This window comes from Leptonychotes weddellii, chromosome 1, assembly GCF_054177405.1.
Source record: "Leptonychotes weddellii isolate Sample4059 chromosome 1, ASM5417740v2, whole genome shotgun sequence".
Taxonomy (NCBI): Eukaryota; Metazoa; Chordata; class Mammalia; order Carnivora; family Phocidae; genus Leptonychotes; species Leptonychotes weddellii.
The window spans coordinates 99,147,590-99,170,698 of record NC_138369.1 but is presented as its reverse complement, the minus strand read 5'-3'; the positions used below and the strand labels follow the sequence as shown (position 1 = coordinate 99,170,698).

General features: G+C 41.7%; 1 protein-coding gene and 1 long non-coding RNA gene across 7 annotated transcripts in view; one reads left to right on the top strand and one right to left on the bottom strand.

Annotated features, from left to right (window-relative positions):
• Positions 1 to 7,322, bottom strand: IL12A (interleukin 12A). Its single transcript, XM_006742163.3, has 7 exons — positions 6,954 to 7,322; positions 6,112 to 6,266; positions 2,872 to 2,985; positions 2,481 to 2,522; positions 2,364 to 2,405; positions 2,123 to 2,266; positions 1 to 650 (listed from the first exon to the last, which is right to left on the bottom strand). Exons 1-7 carry the CDS (start codon positions 6,967 to 6,969, stop codon positions 495 to 497), a joined length of 669 nt encoding a protein of 222 aa, XP_006742226.1. The 5' UTR covers positions 6,970 to 7,322; the 3' UTR covers positions 1 to 494.
• LOC145723072 (uncharacterized) overlaps positions 6,572 to 23,109 on the top strand; it is a 70,172-nt gene continuing 53,634 nt past the window's right edge. Inside the window, exons 1-4 of one of the 6 annotated variants that reach the window (XR_014147886.1) lie at positions 6,572 to 7,029; positions 9,342 to 9,601; positions 14,202 to 14,345; positions 17,039 to 17,149. This is a non-coding gene — a long non-coding RNA (uncharacterized LOC145723072). The remainder of the gene's footprint in view (positions 7,030 to 9,341; positions 9,602 to 14,201; positions 14,346 to 17,038; positions 17,150 to 23,109) is intronic. The other 5 variants (XR_014147888.1, XR_014147883.1, XR_014147885.1 and 2 more) reach the window with 5 other exon arrangements.

The following is a 23,109-nucleotide window of genomic DNA, read 5'->3' as shown; positions in this document are numbered from 1 at the left end:
TTCTCAAATCCATTTGATAATAAATACTTTAATAAATATAACAAATAAATATAAGTTAATTCACATGCCTTCATGAACACAAAATTATATAAATAATTATTTTAAAATAAATTATGCTTGAGCGTTTGTTTCTACAAACACTTTGGTACAGAAATAGCTTATAAATTCTTGCTCTTCTATTAAAGGAAAAAGAAAAACATGTTCAGTGAGGACATTTTCCCTCTTTAGCAATTTGCTCACAAAAACTTAAAAAATAACTTATCCATAGTAAATGTGAAATATACTTGATCAAAGGCAGCCTGTGGATATAACAGTCACATCTTTCAGATTTGCAGGGGCAACTAATGTAAACAAGCATGAGAATTATTGTACTAGCTTAAGTAGGACCAGGTCAAGCCATCCCCTCCCTGGTTCTTAACCCACATCCTGTGAAAAATATTTTTGGTTCACATTATTATAAGAATGACTTGAAGGTCGGGAGGGACCTCAGCTTTTTAGGAAGAATTCAGATAGCTCATCATTCTATTGATGGTCACCGCACGAATTCTGAAAGCATGAAGAAGTATGCAGAGCTTGATTTTAGTTTTATAAAAATCTGGTTCTTCAAGGGAGGATTTCTGCGGCACAGTCACACTGTTGAAATTCAGGGCCTATGAGGATAAATATTAAGGATGACATACATGGTATTCCAAAATTAAAACATTCATCCGTAAAAATGGGTGAAGCCAATACATGTCTCAGAGTCTGCAACCCACTCCCTCATTATATCTCCTAAACTCGACCCAAATCTACTCCCAGCCAGATGGCCAGGCAGAACCTGAGAGAAGAAATACTCATTATCCAAGCACATGTATCTTCAGTGGGCTCTGAAAAGACACTTAAAGCTATTTAGAAAATCATCAGTGGGAGTTGCATTTTAGAAAGGAACAATTCTGTTCAGATGACATCTGCTGCAATACCTAATTAATTTTTGTATGTTATACTAAGAAGCTAAGTCCCTTTTAGAACAGAGAGGTGATGAATTGCTACTGATTGGAACTCCTTGAGTAACAGACCTGTTTGCTACAGACACTCATTTGTACCAGATACATAAACCTGGCAATGGATCTCTCAGTTTTACCCTTTCATTTCATAACACAATGCAAGATCTTATATTTTCACAAGGATCAATACTTCCACTTGTTCCTTGCAAAAAGCCCAAGAGAAAGGTAAGGTGGGTAAAGCCACGCCATTTTACAAGGGAAAATACCGACTCCCGGAGGGGGTGAATGGTTTGGGCATGGTTGGCTGATTCCTGGTAGAATGGATTCCAATGCTCAAGTCGACTCTTGGGCCCCCGAAAATGAAATAACTCTCTAGATGCTAACATTCTTTGATACTTGCAGGAAGCTCATTGCCTTTCAAACAGTGATTTGGCACAAAGAGAGAAATCATACTTATTTGTATTCCATGCCCTGGTCACCAAGGTAGTCACCCTGCTCTTTCTTATGTGAATATTTCTCTGTTTTGTATTAGCATCATGTGCTATTGTGATTCAGAAAATTACAAAGCCAGTTCTTGTCTATGAGTGACACTGTGGATGTCCCAGGTGATAGGTCATTCTTTTATTTCATACACATTTTAGTTCAAAATGGGTCATACCCAGGCATTAGCCCCACTTGTTTTCTCTGACAGTATTTGCAGATATGCATGCTGGCCCCTCAGTGCACATCCTGGAGCCTTTAGAAGTGAAAGAGAAGATAAGTCTCATGAAATCTCTCTGATGGGGGTTTCAATCCTGGCTCTGTCACTTACAAGCCATTTGGACAAGCGGCTGACTCTAAGCTTGGCTTTTCTCCGTTGTACACACCCCATGTGGTTGTTGTGGGGATGGTAAGAGAAAATCTATGAAAACATCTGCAGAGAGGCTGGTGTATACCACATGATCAACAAGTGGGAGTCTGCTTTTCTTGCTGTGGCCTGCTCATGAGTGCCCTTTGTCAAGAGGCTCTGTAGGGGATATAGGAGGGGGATTTCAGGCCTCTCCCAATCCAGGAAGGGGCGATTTTATACTTCATCATGGACCCTGACTAGCCGTCTCAGCATGAAGAAGGTGCTCTTACAGGTAGTATAAAGGTCTTACCTGTAACAGCTCATCAATAGCTGTCAGCATGTTTTGATCCAGAAAGATCTGCCTCTTAGGATCCATTAAAAGTTTTGCGTTCATGGCCTTGAACTCTACCTGGTACATCTTCAAATCCTCATAGATACTGCTAAGGCACAGGGTCTAAGTGATATGACAAAATGGGGAAAGAACCACTGAGATGGCTAAAAATGTTTCCCCCACATTGCATTTGAGGGAAGAAAGAGTATTTGTGTCTTACCGTCATAAAAGATGCCTTTCTGGAGGCCAGGCGACTCCCATTCTAGAAGAAAAAATAATGAGACATCAATGATATGAATTCATCATGTAGGCTGAAACCTTTAATTTTCTGACTTACAGTTATCAAAGAGATCTCTCTGGAAGCCAGGCAACTCTCATTCTAGAGAAAAAAAAAATCACATCAAAGATATTAATTCTTAATATACGTCTTCCCGGCTTTTCTCACACATATCTTTTTTATTGTGGTAAAAAACACATAACATAAAATTTACCATCTTTACTACTCTTAAGTGTACAGTTCAATAGTATTAAGTATATTCACATTGTTGTAAAACACATATTTGTTGTATATATATATATATATATTTTTTTAATTCAACTTCTGAAGTGGGACCTGTTAAAATCTCACGATGATAGAAACCAGAAACATGCACATTTTTGGAAGAAGATGAGGTTTGATGCCTAGCTCTTAACTGTATTACATGCTTGGGGAAGAAAATCATCTATACCATGGTTAATTCCAATGGTAAGCAGGCCTCCACTGTGCTGGTTTTATCCTTTGTGATATCTTCATGATCAATCTCTTCGGAAGTGCAGGAATAAAGTTCTAGGGTTTGTCTGGCCTGTAAAAAACATAAAGAGTAACCCAGCTTATATTATTAATAAGGCACCTGGCTTCATATAAGGCTGGCCCCGTAGGCTGCCAGCAAAAAGAGAGCCGGCTGCTTCTGACATCCATCTCTTTGACCTGTAGGAAATTTGGGATCTTCCTAAGACAAAAGGAAACAGGTTATTTACATTCTCTCTCCATCCCTCCTCTCCCTTTGCTTAGGACCTGTTTCTCTGGATGATCCATTTTTCCATTATGTAAACACTATAAATCATTTCAACAGGCTATGCTAATCAGCATCTACACCATGCTGTGACACTTGTTTCTGGTGAAGACAGTTTTTTCCTTTTGCCAAAGCACCTGTGTTTTATGAATATCCTTTTCAAGTAGAACTTCTAAAGGCAGAACTGTTAAGGTCCCAACCTGATGGATATAACAAACATGTAGCCCTAAAGACAAGTGGACATTTAATTTGCGGTTCACATACACATACACAACCACACACACAGATGTCATCTTAGGAGCATGCTGGAAAGCACTGTTGAATTAGAATTATGAAATTTATCTAAGAAGTCCGTAAATTTGATTGAAGATTGAGATCATTTTTCTGTTCATTGAGCCCCAGGTGTACGAGCAGTCCCCCCTCTTATCTGTGGCTTCACTTCCCTTGGTTTCAGTTGCCTGCCGGCAACCGTGGTCCGGAAGGAGACGCTCCTCCTTCCAACGTGGAGTCAAAAGGTTACTAGTAGCCTTATGCTACGTCGCAGTGCCCTGTGTCACTCACTTTACTTCACCCCATCACGTAGGCATTATATCATCTCATATCATCACAAGAAGGGTGAGTACGGTACAGTAAGGTATGTAGAGACCACATTCCCATAACTTATGTTGTTAGAATGGCTCTATTTTATTATCAGTTATTATTATTAATCTCTTATTGTGCCTAGTTTAGAAATTAAACTTTATCATAGGTATGTGTATATAGGAAAAAAACACAATATAGGGTTTGGTACTGTCTGCAGTTTCAGAGGTCCACTGGGGGTCTTGGAAAGTATCCCCCTTGGATAAGGGGGGACTTACTGTACTAAGGAACATGACAAAGAGAAGGACTATCATCTGCTGCTCCCTTCCCAGATTCCAAGTTCAACTGCAGAGACAGGAAAGTGCCCAAATGATGAGGAGTCATGTCAGCAGGTGAGAAGTACTGAGAAGGGTATGAAGGCTTCACCAGAGATGAGACATCTGCATTAAGAGGATTAGAAGGTGGCAGGCAGAGGAGAGAGAATTTCAGGCAGAGGGAACTGCATGAACCATAATCAAGACTTGAGATGCAGAGCATGTTTGGAAACAAGTAGTAAAATCTCTGTGGTAAGCAGAATAATGCCCTATCCCCCAACCCCACATCCACTTCCTAACCCCTGGAACCTGAGAATATGTTACACGGCCAAGGGGAATTGCAGTTGCTGATGAAATGAAGGTTGTTAATCAGCTGACTTACAATAGGGAGGTTATCTTGGATTATCTGGGTGGGTCCAATGTAATTCCTGAGGTCACCATCAGAATAATGCAGCATGTGGACAACTCAACTGGCCATTGCTGGCTTTGAGGATGGAAGGGGGCTATACACCAGGGAATGGGGGTTGCCTCTAGAAGCTGAAAAAGGTAAGAAAATGGATTCTCCCCTAGAGTCTTCAGAAGGGACATAGCTCTGCTCACACCTGGACTCTAGCCTATTTCAGATTTCTGAACTCCAGGGCTGTAAGATAAGAAATTGGTGTGGTTTAAAGCCGCTTACTTTGTGGTAATTCGTTATACGGGAAACGGGAAACTACACACTGGTCCTGGAGGTGTTCACACACACCTGGGCAGTCACAATCCTGAGCAGGTGTTAAAGAGTTACATTTTGGAAATATGGTCCCTCTGTTGTAGTTCTTTAGATCTTTTCAAGAGAAGCTGGAAATCTGGATTCTTATATGAAAGGTCCTCTTTTTCAATGGCATCAAACTCAAAATCAAAGACAAAAGGTATGGACCAAACTCTACAAATCTGTGGGCTGTGAATCGCATGCATTTGCCACCTCTTTCTTCTGTAAGTAGCCAGCTGATTTGTTCTAGCTAATTTGACAAAGGAATGGTATAAAAAAATATCAAACTGAGTTCTGCAATCTTTTGACCATTAGTGCTATACTGGGGAGTCGAAGAGTTAGCTTTTTCACATAAAGCATCTATTTAAATTGCAGCTCCTCAATTGTATCCATATTGAAACTTTCTTCAGGAGTCAAAGCACTTTTCTCTGCAGTTTTCACTTGGCCTTTTTAATTAAGATTGAACTGTGAGAAGCAATTGGCAGCACATTGTGAAAGCTTAGAGGGGGAAAAGAATTCTTTAGAAGGCCTTGTGGCCTTGAGCTTATTTTAATATATTCATAAAACAACAAGCTAGAAAATATTCAGGAAAGATTTACTAGAGAACAAGAAGCCAAAAGACAACTTTTAAAACGTCAGTCTTCAGCTGTTCCAGCAGAAGGTATAGGTATAGAAGTACTTTTAAAAGGAAAGAAGATGTTTTTGCATTAAAATATGAAACCTAAAAAAATGAATGAAGCTGTAAATAATATTAGATAACTCTCTCCCTGGAAAATGAAGGCTGGATGCCCACTGTCATAGGCCCCCTGGAATGTGTTGCTCAGACAGAGAACTGTGTTACCACACTGGAAGCTGGTGAGCAATGTGAGGGGCAAATCTAATTCATCTTTGTAGCCCCTGGAGCACAGAGGCTGCACCTAATAATGGTTTCCTGGATTGATAAGTGTGTCAGAAAAACAGTGTGGGCCTGACACAATTCCATCTCTGTTGGCAGGCTACAGGGCACACTGTAAATATCCACTTTCCTCTGTGTAGACATAGCCAAAATGAGTGCCATTATAATTTATTACCACTCTTGCTTTCTCTGGAGACACAATTCCATTGAGACTCTTTAGCTAATAGTTGGGTCCTTTGTAAAGTTCTGTCTCCCCGTCTTGACAGCTCCTGATTAACGTCCCCAATTTCTCCACAGTTCTTTTCAGGTGACCAGGGGTTCAGAGAAGCCCCTTCCCTAGAGAGGCTGCAAAGTGGGAACAAGAATATTGAAAAACTCACCTTCTGAAGCGTGTTGCTGATGGCTTTCAGCAGGTTTTGGGAGTGGTTGAGGCACTGGAACATTCCTGGGCTTGGTGAGGCTGTGGGGAGGCTCCTGGCCAAACTGAGGTGGTCCAGGTGGTTTAGGAGGACCAGGATGGTCACAAGGAGGAGGCCTGGAAAGGAAGAGGAGCAGGCTGAGCTTGTCAGCTTGGTTTGGCCTGCCTCTACCTTCTATTCATTCTGGTCATCTCCACCCATCCACATCTTAACCACACCAACTTCCCTCCACCATTTCCAATCTTCCTTCAACACCTGAGAAATGAATCAAGTTCTTGGAAGGCAGGGCTCTATTATAGGGCTAGAAGCCAACCTGTGAGAGCCCCCTAATGAGCTCAGACAAGGATGTTGGATTCAGCGCTCACCCAGAAAAAGCCTCTATTTCACCAGTAGGGAAACTGAGGCCAGGTAGGGAAGTGACTAGCCTAGACTCATGGCCTAGTGTTTTGGAAACAGTGGGGAGACAGCCTCACTTTGCTGGCTGGGATCTGCCCTCTCATAGCTGTAGCTGAGGGACCCTGAGAAAGAAAGGTACCGCGTGGGGCCTCAGTTTCAAACCTGTGAAGTGGGCATAATGATAGCCCACGAGGCTGTTTCTAGATAAGGAGACAGAGTCCTATTTAGGGCATGGTAAGCACGCAGTCATTCTTTCTTTCACCTCTGCACGAGGTTGCGCACTGCCCTCCGGTCTTCTCTTAGCGGCTCCCAACTTTCTGCCTCCTCTTCCCCGGCTGCCGCCCCTCCCCACCCGAGCGGCGGCGAGCGCGCTCAGCGCGGCGTCTCCGGTCCGGCTGGGTACTCACCGCGCGGCGGGCACATGCTGAGCGGGCACTGCGTGGACACTGGGCCGGCGCTGGACGCGGACTGAGGGCGCAGCAGGTGAGGGCGGTGGTGGGAGGCCGACCCAGGGGGTCACATTTTTATAATTGTCCCGAGGCGCGGCAGGACTTTCCCGGGACTCTGGTCTCCTGCTTGCTTTCTCTCTCTGTCTCTCTCTACATCAGCTTCTCGGTGACACGTGGAGTTCGGCCCGCGGGGTTTGCGGCGCTTTCGGATTAACTCCACGGTGCCCGGCCGCAGCTGTTCTGGGGACGGCCCCGCCGCCTCCAGCTGGCCCAAAGCGAAAGCGAAATTCGCGCAGAGTCGTGGCGCAGGGTCCGCGGGCCAGCCCGAGCCCTCGCGGGCCACCCTGGGTCCCCGGCCTCAGACGCCCCCGCCCCTAGCCATCCAGCCCTCGCCCCGCCGCCCTGCAGCGCCCCCTCCCCACGCAGCGCCGAGTGGTGCCACTCACTATCCATCTACATCCAGCATGTGCCCTGATCGTGACCGCCCACCCAGTCCTGAAGCGGCGTTCATCATTCATCCGCTCATCATTTGTTCATTCAGATGGGCCACCGTGTGCCAGGTTGACATTGTGCTAGGCGTTTGACACCCAGTGGTGAACAGGTCCCTTTGGGGGCACTCCCACACTAAATCTGACTCCATGTATTTTATTCACGGTTGTATCTTAAATATGAACAGAGATGAAACCAGACTGGTTATGCAATAAACTATTGTCATAGAGAATCCGGTTTCCTACAGTGAGAGAATGTTATAATTTAGTGGGATGGATGCACAGGGTCTTAGGAGAAGCCCAGAGAGAGGGCACCTCAGCAGGACAAAGGGGTGAGGAGGCAATGAAGGCTCCCAGGAGCAGGGCCCCCCAACATGCTTCTAGGGGCATTAGACTGTTCCCACTAAATGGGATGCAGGTTCTAGGTAGGGGGAACAGGGATCAGAAGCACAGTCAGGGAGGGTAGAGGGAAGTGGGGATCTGGGGGTCCTGCCATCAGGGTGTGAGGTTGGAGAGAGCAATGGGGCTGTGCTATGAGAGTAGTAGCTGCCATGCTAGGGAGCATCTGCTCTGACGGTGGTGGGGAGCCTTCTAAGGTTTTAGGCAGGAGACATGGTTAGAGAGGCATGAGGAAGATTCCCTTCGGCAGTAGTATGGAAGGTGGATCCCAGGGGTCAGGAGTAGAGCACAGGGAGCAGCTGGGAGGGTATGGCCAAGGCCTCAATCAGAATGGGGAGGAGAGAGTGGGCCAGAGAGACTCTCAGGGTGCTGAGTGGCCAAGGCTTGGTAACTCCTTAGGTGTGATGGGCAGGAAGGTGCTGAGGATGGTGGAATGGAGATTGTTCCAGGGCCTGGGCAGGGGTTACTGTAAGAGCGGAGTGATTTTGGAGGAGATGGTGAGAAGTTCCATTTTGGATGTACTGAGTGTAAGGTTCCTGTGGGGCTTTTCAGTTCACTCATCTCTACCACAAGTGTTAGTCACCCTGGGTATGTGTAAAAGGAAGGGGTGTGTTGGTCACCTACTCAGAGCTTCTGATGGGTCTGACTGTGCTCAGGCTCCAGGACTACATAATGGAGCCACCAGTACCCACTTCTGTACAGATGAGCCAATCTTGAATAGGGAAAAACCTTGAGGATACAAGGAAGAAGAGTGGATGTTTCCTCTTTCTCTCCTCTAAGTCCCCATTGAAGTCAGGATGGATGAGTCACTATAAGCCTTGAGATGCTGCCAGGAATGCGAAGCATGGCCAATTGAAGCTGGAGTGATGAAGCCAATTAGGAGAAAGCTGTGTTAGCCTCTAGTCTGACTCAAGCTCTCTCAGTTGTTAGCATCAGCCCCCCAAGGTGTATCATCTGCTCAAGGGTGATGAGGCACCCACTATAGGGACTTTCGGATGTGTGTAAAATGAGAGCAACACTTGATCTCTAAGGCTCCTTCCAGTGCTGCTGTCTGTGAATTCCCCCATGGGGATGGAGACCAATGTGTTGTCAGAAGCAATTGCATCTAGCAGATTGTGTGAAGCAAGTGACAGGTGCAGAGCTGTGTTGTTGCTATAGGGCTTTAGGATGGAGTCAAATGTACTTAAAGTCAGAATGAAGTCAAATTTATCACAACTGAGCTATGTCTCCCCTGGAAGGGCTATCTCCTAAGGAAAAGTAATTTCTGTGGCATAAATAAGCACAGGGCCTGTCTGCTTAGAATGGATTCTTGACCACCAGACACAATTTCTAACCTACACTCTGTGAAACAGTTCTCTGATGTGCTGCATATAGTATAGCCAAGGTAAAATGAAAACCTTCTTCTGGGACAACATTGCTTTTTTTAAGAGACATTCTTTGTCCATGATCTCTTCTACAGAGAGTCTACCATTTACTGGAGGTCTTGGCCAATGCTATAAGGCAAGAAAAAGGAATGAGAAGACTTAAAAATTGGAAAGGACAAGACAAAATGGCCATTATTGACAGTTGATATACCAAAAAAAAAAAAAAAAAAAAAAGCAACAGAAACAATAGACCATAGAACTAATTAGAGAAATCAGCAACTTCACTGGATGCAAATATCAACTTTTAAAAATCAACTACATTTCTGGAATTAAAAAAAAAAAGAACACTGGTGATGTATGGAACTGTTGAATCACTATATTGTACACCCGAAGCTAATGTAACACTTTATGTTAACTATACTGGAATAAAAATTAAAAAAAAGAACAGCATTTCTCTACAACTGCAACAATAAATTAGAAAATATAATAAAAATAATTTATCAGATAATGAATGAATAATAATACAAAGAAGATACCATTCACAATAGCAGCCAAACTATAAAGTTTATAAAGTTACTGCCTGTAAATTGAGAGGCAATACAGTGGTTAAGAGTATGGACTATAAATTATTTGAATGTAGGCTCTGTTACTTACTTTACTCACTTGCAGTGAGTTCTTGGGCAAGTCCCTTATTTCTCTGGGCTCAGTTTCCTCATTTGGAAAATGGTGATACTAGAAGATTAAATGGTTATTATTACATGAGTTAGTGTAAGTATAGAATAGTCTTTGGAAAAAAAATTTAAAGGCTAATCAAGAACATAGAGTGATTTAATTTAAATGGAAACACATTCCATACCCTTGGGTAGAAGATCTTAATATATAAAGAGCTCAGGTCTATCCTAATTAATTCACATATTCAATGCAATCCCAATGCAGATTACAAATAATTTTCTGAGGAACTTAATAATAAGCCAACCATAACATGTATATGTAAGAATAAAAGCCATGAATATCTAAGCTAAACTTGTAAAGGAGTCATAAACAGGGGGAGTAGCCCAGATATAAAGACATCATTCAAAGCAATAGGAATAAGAATAGTGTTTGGCAAAAGAATGGCCAAATAGACCATTGAAACAAAATAGAGAAATTAGAGACAGACGTGTACATATGAGTATTTAGTATAAGATTCAGATGGCACCCAGGTCAGTGAAGAAAACATGGATTGTTTAGTAGAAAATGTTCACTATATGGTGAAATATAAAACTGGACTCCAACCTAAAACAGCATACAGAGATAAATCCACTTGGAAGCAGATTAAAGACTAAATAAGAAAAGTAAAATTGTTATAGTGCTAGAGGACAATGTAGGAGGCTATCTTTGTCACTCATGAATGGGGAGGACTTCTTAAAAACATCAAAGCTCCAAGCCATAAGGCAAAATACTGATAAATTTGATTACCAAAAAACTAAGAATTTTTTAAAAAAGATTTTATTTATTTATTTGAGCTACAGATCGAGAGAGAGAGAGCATGAGCAGGGAACGGAGGGAGAGGGAGAAGCAGGTCCCCACTGAGCAGAGAGCCCTATGTGGGGCTCGATCCTAGGACCCTGAGATCATGACCTGAGCTGAAGGCAGACGCTTGACCGACTGAGCCACCCAGGTGCCCTGAAACTAAGAATTTCTGTAGTATGAATTTCTGTTAAGCATGGACAGTTAACAGACAGCTGACTGAAGGGGAGAAGATATTTTGCACTGTCCCATAGGAGAGTAGACCAGGACCTCTTTGCAAGTCAACAAGAAAAAGACAGAAACCGCAGTGAAAATTGGTAAAGCTTATGAACAAGTGATTTACAGAGAGGAAACCCCCAAGGCTAACCAGCATAATGAGATGCCCGGATATATTATAATCAGAAAAACACAAATGAAAGAAAGAATGAGATACCACTTTATACCTATTAGATTGGCAAAAATTAGAACATTGGATACTGACAAGTGTCGGGTGGAAATGTTGGATTCCAGAATACTTTATTTTTTTTTAATTTTTTTATTTTCTTAAAGACTTTATTTATTTATTTGACAGAGAGAGACACAGCGAGAGAGGGAACACAAGCAGGGGGAGTGGGAGAGGGGAAGCAGGCTTCCCGCTGAGCAGGGAACCCGATGCAGGGCTCGATCCCAGGACCCTGGGATTATGACCTGAGCCGAAGGCAGACGCTTAACGACTGAGCCACCCAGGCGCCCTCCAGAATACTTTATATAACGCAAGTAGACCGATGCAGCTATGTCCTGTCATCTGACTCGGTCAGATTAAATACATGCACACCTGAGAACTCAGTGTTCTACCTTCGGTGTCTATCCCAAAGAGATTCTTATGCAGGCTCACAAAGGGACATATAATGAGGACATCCAGCAAGTCATTCTTTGTAGCGGCAGGGAGTTGGAAGCTGATCTGGGTGGAATCAGGTTCTGGACAACTCAAAATGAGAATTTTTCCCTAATCCATCTCACAGGAGGAATGACTCATCTCTTCTGGCCAAAACAGTTAGACAGGAAGACATTTAAACTCAACTGTTTGGTATCATATACCTCTGTTTATTTGGTGACCCACTGCATGGGAAATTTATAGGGTCTGATAACACTGATCTCAGAGTATGGAGAAGGAAAATGGGACAGGAAAACACTGGGCATATTTGTACTTCTGAAAGGGAAGAGTTGAATCAGTTTTCTGTTCCCAAATACTACCTTTTGGCAGGAGACCCAAGCTTTTTATTTAGTAGATTTCCAAAGAAGTCCCAGGTGAAAACAACAACCCGGACCTTTAACTGATATCCTACAATTTCATTTCCTCTGTTGTTTTTACAATGTAAAATGTCCCAGGGTTTCTCTCCTAAATAATGACACAAATTTACCCACTGTCAAGGAACTTCAAAGAATCTAGAACACATTCTGAACGTTCATGCCACTGGTAGGAAGATCCTCTCAGACAACAAATACAGAACAGTTTTGTTTCTCTCTAGAGCTGAAGACTAATGTTCCCACACACAATAAATATCTCTATAAAAAATTAAGCTAATGTGTTCTCATAAAACAACTGAAAATGATCTATTTTGGATTTAAATAGAGCTAAACTGATTTCATGCAAGTTTTAGGGCCTCCATCTGATAAACGGCTCTCTACAAATGATTTCATTTATCTTGGGATCACCTCAACCAAAAATTCCGGGGCAGCCAAACAGCAAACTCAAATTAATTGGAATGAAATTCTTAGTTAAGTTGCTCAGGGACTTTAAAACAAACAAACAAGCAAGCATTGATCTCTTTTGAAAGCCTATGGCCAAAATGTAGTAGGTCGATACCTGTGAGGCCTGTTGATGAATTATACAGCTGTTCATGCTGCAAGAGTTCCAAATTGTGGCCATTGCCCCTGGAGTAGATATGTTTCCCTTGAAATAATAAGAGAAATACCATTGTGAAAATAATGTATAAAGCGCAGAAAACACCTTTCAGAAGATCCTCTTTGCTTGCAGGTGGTAACTAAAGAGGCTGCCATTTTCAGAATACCGAGGCTTTGTGTGTGGATACAATAATTGCGTGACTTCAGCTATAAACAGTTTTATTAAACAGGGAAGCTTGGTACTTTTCCCGACTGTGTTAGGGGATTTTGCACCCAAATATTACGCTGGCTAGGAGTGAATCGGGTGGAGTGATTTTACTGGTTACTGGTACCAGTTGATAATACTTATTGACTGCATGTTATGTGCCAGGGACTATAATAGGCAATTTTATGTTATCATTTCATTTAATCTTTATAACAGCCTATGAGCTGGATACCCCATTATACTATCCCCACTTTACAGATGAGGAAATTGAGCTTTCATGAGGTTAAATAACTTTCCTAAGAGAGTGGGGCTGGGATTTGAACCCAGCACATCCTTGCCAGTCTCTTAGCCTATAATGGGGTGACAGGGGTGGTTGAGGGTAGTAGGAAGGAAGTGTAAATTAATACGACCTTTCTGGAAAGAACTTCTGAAACACTTAACAAAAGACTTTAAAAACATTGTATATTTTGGCCAAACAGTTACACTTCTGGGCTCTACTTCAGGCATTGATTAGAGATTTGTTCAGCGATCATGTACAAGAATGTTCACTGCAACACTGTAAGAGTTTATAATATAGGTTGAAAATAATTGTCCATAATAGGCACATAATAGAAATTATGACAAAGGCATAGTTGGAACATTACATATCTTTTACTAATATTAAAAACATGTTATTAGGGGGCGCCTGGGTGGCTTAGTCAGTTGGGCATCTGACTCTTGGTTTCAGCTCCGGTTTTGATCTCGTGGGTTGTGGGATCGAGCCGCGTCAGGCTCCCTGCTCCTTGCGGAATCTGCTTGGATTCTCTCCCTCAGCCCCGCCCTCCACGTGCTCTCTCAAATAAATAAATAAATCCTTAAAAAAAAAACACATGTTATTGGGAAAATGTTCAGAATTTGTTGTCAGGGGAAAAAGAAAGATACAAGACTATGTGTGTACAGTAGGATCAAAATTATGTTTAAATTTCAATAGTGGCTGTCCCTGGATAATGGGTTATTGTGTAATTTTTATTTTCTACCTTATGCTTTTCAGTATTGAAACATTTTTCTACAATGAGTATGAATTACTTTTATAACCAGAAGAAAATGTTATTATTAATTTTGTTTGAAGAACAGTAAATTAACCAACATTGCAATTTTCATTGTCAGCAAATCACGTATTCTCCTGAAGTTAATTTTTTTTTAATTTCTTTTGCTCTTATTTAGTATTATTTTTTTTCTGTGTGACTTCTAAAGTATCACTGTAGAAGAAATTGTGATCTCAGGCAGATATGTTGGGGCAGAGTGAAGCCCTGGGTTTACTCAAACCTGTGTCTTAAATACTGTCAGTGCTCTCTTTGGTCACATTTAAATTCCTCAGACCTTCCCCGCAGATGTAAGAAGATGCCAAGGCAGGGCTCAGGGAGCTGTCCTCAAAGAGCTTCAGAATTGGAGAAGAGAGTCAAAAGGTAGCCTCTGAAATTGACGCTAATCAAAACAATAGAAGAGCACCTACAAAGTAAAGGTACTTTTAGAGAAGATTTGTCAATACATTCTTTTGTTTATCCAGCAAATATTTATATTTATACCACCTTCTGTGTTAAAGATTCTGTGTTAGATGGCTTGGGGAAAATTAATATAAATCAGCTATCATGAGCCCATGTTGCTGCCTGAGTTTTTATTAAGATGACAGGTCTTGGCGTGCCTGGGTGGCTCAGTCGGTTAAGTGTCCAGCTCTTGGTTTTGGCTCAGGTCATGATCTCAGGGTCATGAGATCGAGCCCCACGTCAGGCTCCATGCTCAGCAGAGTGTCTAATGAATAGGAGACCGAGAAGGGGCAAAACACAAAAGCAGATCTGGTCCCATCTTTCTCCCTTCTCTTTTACTATCCTCAGACTAGAATCTCAGATCCCTTTGGCCGATATAATGGATCCAAACACCTCTACGAATGGCTGCGAAGCCCCTCACGGACACTGCTCCTAGTGTGCATTCTCAGGTCTGACCTGGCTCCCTATCCACCCACATTTCCTGCGACTCTCAGGAGTCACTGCCTTTCTGGAACATGCTGGGCAGGTTCTCACGGCAGGGTTTTTGCACTTCCTGTTCCTTCTCTCTGCACCACTGTTACCCTCGGCTATCTTCACAGGTCCGATCACATGTCTCTTCCTCATTGTTGCTTCCTCACGACTTTGTGTAAAATGCGCTTTTTCCTCTGTCCACTCTGTGACTCTCCAGCCTGCTACTGTTTTATTTTGCTTTCCTAGCAGTTACCACTACTTGACAATATGTTACCTGTTAGTTGTTTGTTTAGTGTCTGTTGTTCTGCATTAGAATGTACAGTCCCTGAGGGCAGGGACTTTGTCCATTTTAATCACTGTCCTATTCTCAGCATATAGAATAGTGCTTGGTCCAGAGTAGGTGTTCAAGAAATAGTTATTGAGTAAATGAATGAAGGGATGTACTTTTTGGAGGGCAGTTTGGAAATAGGTATCAAAACATAAAATTATATATGCTTTTGACCTAGCCAAAACCTCTTAGATTTGTATTTTGGAGATAATTATACAGATGGGAAATTATATGCATAATAAAGTTAATCACAGGATTGTTTATGGTATCACACAGAGAGAGAATCTAAATATCCATTAATGGAACATTGTGATATAGGCAGACTGACATTATGATATGTAGGTCAATGTTTATCAACACGGAAAAATGTTTACAACATGTTAGGGGCTGAGGAAAATTGATTGTGGAACAACACATATGGAACGCATTAATAAAATTCTATCATACTTTGTATATATCTGTGCATACAAGAACGTGTGGAAAGGTATTCACCAAAATAATAACAGTAATCTTGGTGGATGGGAGTGGGATTTGGGGTAGTTTTTACTTGTTTCTGTATACTCTTGTGCATTTTTATTTTTTTATATTTATATATATATTTTTAGGGTTTTATTTATTTATTTGACAGAGAGACACAGCAAGAGAGGGAACACAAGCAGGGGGAGTGAGAGAGGGAGAAGCAGGCTTCCCGTCGAGCAGGGAGCCCGATGCGGGGCTCGATCCCAGAACCCCGGGATCATGACCTGAGCCGAGGGCAGATGCTTAATGACTGAGCCACCCAGGCGCCCCTACTCTTGTGTATTTTTAAAAATAAATGAACTTGAATATTTCTGAAAAAATGTTTTAAGCCAAGCTAATAGAACTGTTTTATAAGTGAAAAGTTTTTTCTACTTTAGAATTTATTCTAGTGCATCTTATGTCAAAGCAGCCCACAGTGAACTGACTCGCTTCCTGTGATTCCAGTGAAAAGTGTTGCAGCTTTATCTCACGGATCCTACAGGGGTGGTTCACTGTGCTTCCCGATCTCATTCCTTTCTCCATTGCTCCTGCCACTGCCCTAAGTGAGACTCTTACCTGGACATGCGGACTAGAGAGCAGTTGGTCTTCCTGCCCCCTCCTGGCTCTCTCCTCCAGGGGAGCAAACCACAAGGGCTTCCTGTGACCCATAGAAAAGTCTGGCTGGCTCAGGCTGGCTGGCTCAGGCCTTCCACATAGAGCCTCTGCTTCTTTGTCTAACCTCATCCTCAACCCCAACCGTCTTCTGCCATCGTATCTGCCCAGTGTGTTTGGCTCTACCTTACATACTCATGCCTATCTTTCTCTCTGGAATTCCTTCCTCTGTACCTACCCTTCTCTTAAGGCTCATCTCACCTTCAACTTTTTCATCTAAGCCTTAGAGAACTACCTTCCAGCAAAGCTACAGTACTTAAAATCAGTACCAGTTCTTAGCTTCTTAGAAAATTGGTTTCTTTTTATTTATGTATTATGTCCGTATAACTGGTAAACTCTTTAAGGGCAGGAATATTTCTTATGCTTCCTTGAATTATCCATAGAATCTATTTATTCATTCAACAAATATTTGTTGAGCACCTCCTGTGCACCTGACCTTGTGCTAGGTTCTTGAATAGAGCAATGAATGCATCAGAGCTTCTAATCCAGGAAGCCACTGAGAAGGGCCTCACTCATTTGAGATCTCTTGATTGATAGTCTTCCTTCCAAACTGCACATCTACTAGTAATATTTTCTCTGTCCCTTTAGCAAGAGAATAATTTGTAGAGAAAAGGGATCAGTAACTAACACTTGCCTCTCTCTATTATTAATGACTAACAAAAGGGTTTTGAAAGGAGATGGTCTCTTCTCTTGGTCTTTCAGGCACTCTAAACTCTAGGATCTATAGAAGGAAGCCCTCCAGATTTCTGATGAACAAGGTCCATTGAACCAGGCAAGCCTCCTGCTGAAGAGAGGATAGTCATAATTCTGAAGGTGAGATCCTGACATTCATAGACCTTTGTGAACCTGTCAAATGGATCATTCAAGGGCATGATTTCCTCTGTGAAATGCAGCAAAATATAAGATCATGTCATATTATACACATCCCAAGTTTTTCATGGATAAAAACCAGGAGGTTAAATCTAAGAATGCTAAGAGTCTACTGTTTCTTTTAAATACAAAATATGAAGTTATTATCATTAATAAGTTTGAGAAGTTGCATAAATATTAGTAAGCAATCACAGTTCTCAGCAGCTAAATTAATGAAATGCGCAGTATCTCAGTACTCACCCTAAGTGTTTTAGGGGGATCCTTGGCCAATAATTTCCCTTGCTTTTTTCAGACCTTAAAGTAAGTATTTAGTTCTTTTTTGGGGGAAGTGAATGAAAGATTCAGAACCCTGAGAGACAAACATAATTCAGAAGGCTTTTTCAATAGAACCTCTTCTGCTGTCTACTCAAAGTAACATTAAATAATAATGGGTAATGCTATTGCTGGATTTTTTCCCTCTGGCCCCAAAAGTCCAAATGGGGACAGACTTCTAACCCTTTACTTAAAACCAAAACGATTCTCAGTAGACATTCAATCACAACTTTTCTTTTCTCATTTAGATACTGAAAGGTCAACTTTATTTTTTAATAGAAATATCACAAGATAGCAAGCATCTATACGTTTTCAAGATATAGAGCATGTTATAAAATTTTGGAAAACGTCTTTTTTTACATTTTATTATTATTATTTTTTAAAGATTTTATTTATTTATTTGAGAGAAAAAGAGCGTGCAAGGGAGAGGGGCTGAGGAGAGGGAAAAGCAAGCTCCCCACTGAGCATGGAGCCCGATGCGGGGCTCAATCCCAGGACCCTGGGATCATGACCTGAGCCAAAGGCAGATGCTTAACCAACAGAGCCACCCAGGAAACCCAAAAATGTCTTTTTTTTAAAGCTATCAATATTTTAATTTATTTTTTTTGAAGTATAGTTGACACACAATATTACATTAGTTTCATGTGTATAATATAGTGATTCAACAAGTCTCCATGTTATACTATGCTCACCATACAACACTATTATAGTACTATTGACTATATTTCCTATGCTATACCTTTTATCCCCATGGCTTGTTCATGCTATAACAGGAAGTCTGTACCTCCCACTCCCCTTTGTCCATTTTGCCTATCCCCCAGTCCTCCTCCCCTCTGGCAACCATCAATTTGTTCTCTGTATTTATGGGTCTATTTCTGCTTTTTGTCCATTTTGTTTTTTAGGTTCAACGTGTATGAAATCATACGGTATTTGTCTTTGTCTGACTTATTTCACTTAGCATGATACCGTCTTTGTCCATCCATGTTGTCATGAATGGCAAGATCTCATTCTTTTTTATGGCTGAGAAATCCATTGTGTGTGTGTGTGTGTGTGTACTGCATCTTTATGCATTCATCTATTGATGGACAAGGGTTGTTTCTTGCAAAGTGTCTTATGCTTGCATTAATTCCCTTGTGGTAACACACATTATCCTTTGAGAATGAGACATCTTGCACCTATAGCTCATACCAATCTCTTCTGGAGATAGGTTCCAGATGAAAGAAGTATTGTCACAAGGTAAATAGCCAAGAATTTTGGTCTATAGGTGCAGGATTTTTTCAAAAAGTACCTTCATTTCCACCCCCCCCCCTTTTTTTTCTGTTGGGAAAAATGGTCATAAAGATGGCCATGCATTGTATTATTAAGGATGTAAATACTGATGTTATTTTAAAGACAAAGGTAGCAGCAGCTTAAATAAGGTAGGCATTTCTCTAGCTCACTTTCTTAACAGTGTGGGTGGATAGCCAAGGTGGGTTTGGTGACTACATGGGGCTAGGGATCCAAGTTACTTTCATCTTCTTGCTCTACCCTAACATGTAGCTTCCACCTTGTGGGTCAACGTGGCTGCTGTAGCTCCAGACATCACACTTGCATTTCAGCTGTTGGGAAGGGGATAAGTGGAAAGGGAGAGCATACTTCTTTCCCTCAAGGGTATGACCCCAAAGCTGCATACATCATTCTATTTTCATTCCACTGGCCAGAACTTAGTCACATGACCACACTAAGCTGCAAGGGATGGGGCAAAGAAATATCAACTTTATCTAGGCAGCCATAAGACAAGCTAAAAACTCTAAATCACATGTAAGAAGATGAGGCTGGAAACAAGGAGACAATTGGCAACCCCATCCCCATGTATGAACAAAGGAGGAAAAGAAAGAATGAAAGAATTTGGGAAGTTAAGAAAGAGTGAAGAGAATGGGAGAAGGATAAGTTGAGATTGTGTTGATAAGGGCAGATTATATTTTATGGTGTTTCTTATTTTCTGTTGTTCAGTTGCTTCTAGACTTCTGAGTTTATTTCTTATCACTGCAATTTGCAGTGCTATATAACAGATTTAAACCTCTGTTTATTTCTCCTCAGAAGCTCTTAATTATTGAACTCCATTCAAGGAATAAGTATTTGTGAGTGCTTTCAGCAAACTTGAAATTGTGGTAGGTGTTAGTCATACAGTGGAGAAGAATAATTATCAGTTTCTGCCTTCAAAGAATGATGTCAAGGTTTGGGGCAGGAGAGATACCGACCAAATAATTAAACAATGATTAATGATATAAAATGAGAAGTACTGTAAGGAACTACAGTGGCATAGAGGTGAGTGCCCAGGCTATGTTGGGGAGAGAATAATTTCTCTTATTAAATTCCTTTCTGGGCAAGATACCTACAGAAGTCCATTAGAAGGAGGATAATTTTTCTGGACTGCATTGATCCCAAGAATGTTACAGTAGAGGCTAAAGATTCAAGCCCATTTAATTGAATCTAATGAAACAACCATATCTTGAGTATCTACTGCATCTGAGGTACTGGGCCAGATACGTTGGGGACTACAAAAGAGAATCAGAGATGGTCTTGCATCTTAAGTAGCTCATGCCCTGATGAAGGAGATAATAGTAGAACTCAGGGCAAATGTGATCAAGAGCTACAGTAGAGATGTCCTAAAACCTAAGGGGAAAGAGACAAATTCTACCTTGGTAAGGTCACTGAGCCTTCAGGGAGAACATGGCGTGTTCACTGAGCCTTGGCTAATGTGATTGGGTTAAAAGGGTCTTTTGGGAAGACACAGCTGGCACAAAAGGCAGAAACTGCAGTGTATGTTTAAGGACTGACATTCAGTCAAATGTAGCAGATGCGGTAGAGGCGGGTGTCTGGTGACCCCAGGGGCATGCAAAACTGATACTTCTGGAAAGGCAGAGGGCAGATGGGGGGGGAGGCTTGATCACAATGCTAAGGAAGCTGACTATGGAGAGGAGGAATCTGAGGGCAAGGAAATAAGAGGAGGCTTTAAAATTGGCTAGACGGAGAACATCAAAGAGAGAGTCCCTGTTGAAGAGGCATCTTTAGGCTGAGCACCGACTGGATGTTCACAGGGGTCGGAAAGGGGAAGCACAGAGGTGAAGAAAACACAGAGGTTTTAAAAGCCTGAGTGATTAGGAGGGTGGTGGTAACATTTAGTGGTTTAGGGAAGAAAAGGAGGAAAGAAGCAGTGTATAGACACTGCTCGTTGTCTCCCCAGCAGCCATGTCCCTGTTCTTCACAGCACCTTGATTTTGTCAGATGTCCAGCCCATCCTCAGCCCCTGAGGAACATCCTAACTGGTGTGAGCTAATCAGCTCAAGGCATCCCCCTGCAAACTGTCACTGGTCTGGGTGTGGGGCTGAGGCTGGGAGACACGGCACTTAAATTGGCCTTATCATATTGAGTGTGTATTTCACGTTTGGGAATGCATACTCTGTGTTGTGGGAAGTACACAGCCAGGGGGTGGGGGGAGACTAAACACCCAGATTGAAAGGGAAGCGCTGGGAATGACAACGTATCAAGAAGATCATGGAGGTAGAACAGCTCAGGAAATCAACCCCATCAGATAGTTTATGAACCCCTGGGCTCACTCCTGGGCTCACTTGGACCTGCATCCTCAACAGGTTATTGGACTCTGAGAACAGACCTGTGGACTGACACCATGCTGGTCCCTTACCGGTCACTGGATGGCACACACAGGGCACAGATCTGAATAGCCCTGCAAAGACACTGAAAACTGAACTGTTGTTGGAACTACGATCCACAGAAGGCGGGTTGGAACTTGTGGACTGACCCCAATCAGGTCAGTTGCCTGTTAAAACAAAAATATCAAAATTCCCCATAGGATCTACGCATGATTCCAGGTCTCATTACATACATTTAGAATGTCAAAGGTACAGGGCGCCTGGGTGGCTCAGTTGGTTAAGCGACTGCCTTCGGCTCAGGTCATGATCCTGGAGTCCCGGGATCGAGTCCCACATCGGGCTCCCTGCTCGGCAGGGAGTCTGCTTCTCCCTCTGACCCTCCTCCCTCTCATGCTCTCTGTCTGTCATTCTCTCTCTCTCAAATAAATAAAATCTTAAAAAAAAAAAATTAAAAAAAAAAAAAGAATGTCAAAGGTACAATCCAAAATTACTCGTCATACAGGTAAATGTCATCTCACATAAGAAAAGCTAAGCGACAGATGCCCCTGGTGAAATGACACGGATTTTGGAATTGTAACTTTTAAGTAGTGATTATAGAAATGCTCCAAGAAGTAAAGGCAAGCAGTCTTGAAATGAATGGGAAGATAGAAAGACTCAGCAAAGAAGTAGAAAATATAAAAGAACCAAATGGAAATTTTAGAACTGAAAAATACAAACACCAAAATAAAAAGCCCTCCAGATAGACAGAATAGCAGGCCTCAGATAACAGAAGAAAGAGTGAGTACATTTGAAGACAAATCAATAGAAATTATCCAGTCTGAACAACAGAGAAAAAAGATTTGGAGGGGATAGGAAAGGCAGAGCCCCTTTTTCCTATGGGAGAATATCGAAAGGTCTGATGTTCATGTCATCAGAGTCCCAGAAAGAGTGTGGAAGGAGGAAACTTCAGAAAAAACAGTTGAAAGAAAAATGACCGAAAATGTTCCAAATTTTAAAAATGAACAACAGGAATACAGGATAAAAGGAAAAAGGCAAAAAAATGTCATAGAAGATGACGAAGGATTGAAAAGGTTTTGAACACATGAATGCCCAATACTACCCCTTACTTATTGTGTGACCTTGGGGAATTTTGCTTATCCTTCTAAGTCTCAGCTTCATCTGTAAAATGGGTAGAATAAGACCTACTTAAAATAAGGCTATCATGAGGACTGAATGCATTAATCTAAATTAAGCACTTAGCATAATTCCTGACTCACAAGAGGTACTTAATAAATAATAGCTTTTTAAAAAGGAGGAGAGTGGTCAGCAAAGAAGTCAAGGATGGTAAGGACTGAACAGAGAACACAGGGTTTTGCAAGGAGATCGGAGATGATTTTAGTAGCATGGCCCGGGGAAATATTGATATTAATAAAAGAATGAAAAGAATGACTTAATATGTGAAAGATCCACACACACATATAAAGATAAATATCTGAAAATTACTAGATTTTCTTTTTTTTTTTTTAGATTTTATTTATTTGACAGAGACATAGCAAGAGAGGGAACACAAGTGGGGGGAGTGGGAGAGGGAGAAGCAGGATTCTTGCAGAGAAGGGAGCCCGATGCGGGGCTCGATCCCAGGACCCCAGGACCATGACCTGAGCTGAAGGCAGACACTTAATGACTGAGCCACCCAGGCACCCCTAGATTTTCTATATACTAACTATAACCAGTGAGGAAACATAACGGGAAAAATATTGCATTTCCAATAGCAACAAAAGAGATGAAATGCCTAGGAATAACTTAACAAGAAATATGAAAGATTTATATGAATAAATGACAAGATTTTACTACAAGATATAAAAGAAAGCTTCAATAAATAGAACCATACCATGTTCTTGGGAGGGAGAATGGAATATTATAAAAATGTCAATTCCTACCAAATTATAGTTATAACTC

Excerpts from the sequence above, each read along its gene's own strand:
- IL12A (XM_006742163.3), bottom strand. Across the intron at positions 2,986-6,111 it reads TCAGCAACACGCTTCAGAAG|GCCAGACAAACCCTAGAACT; the intron begins GTGAGTTTTTCA and ends TGTTTTTTACAG. Across the intron at positions 2,406-2,480 it reads GAGAGATCTCTTTGATAACT|AATGGGAGTCGCCTGGCCTC; the intron begins GTAAGTCAGAAA and ends TTTTTCTTCTAG.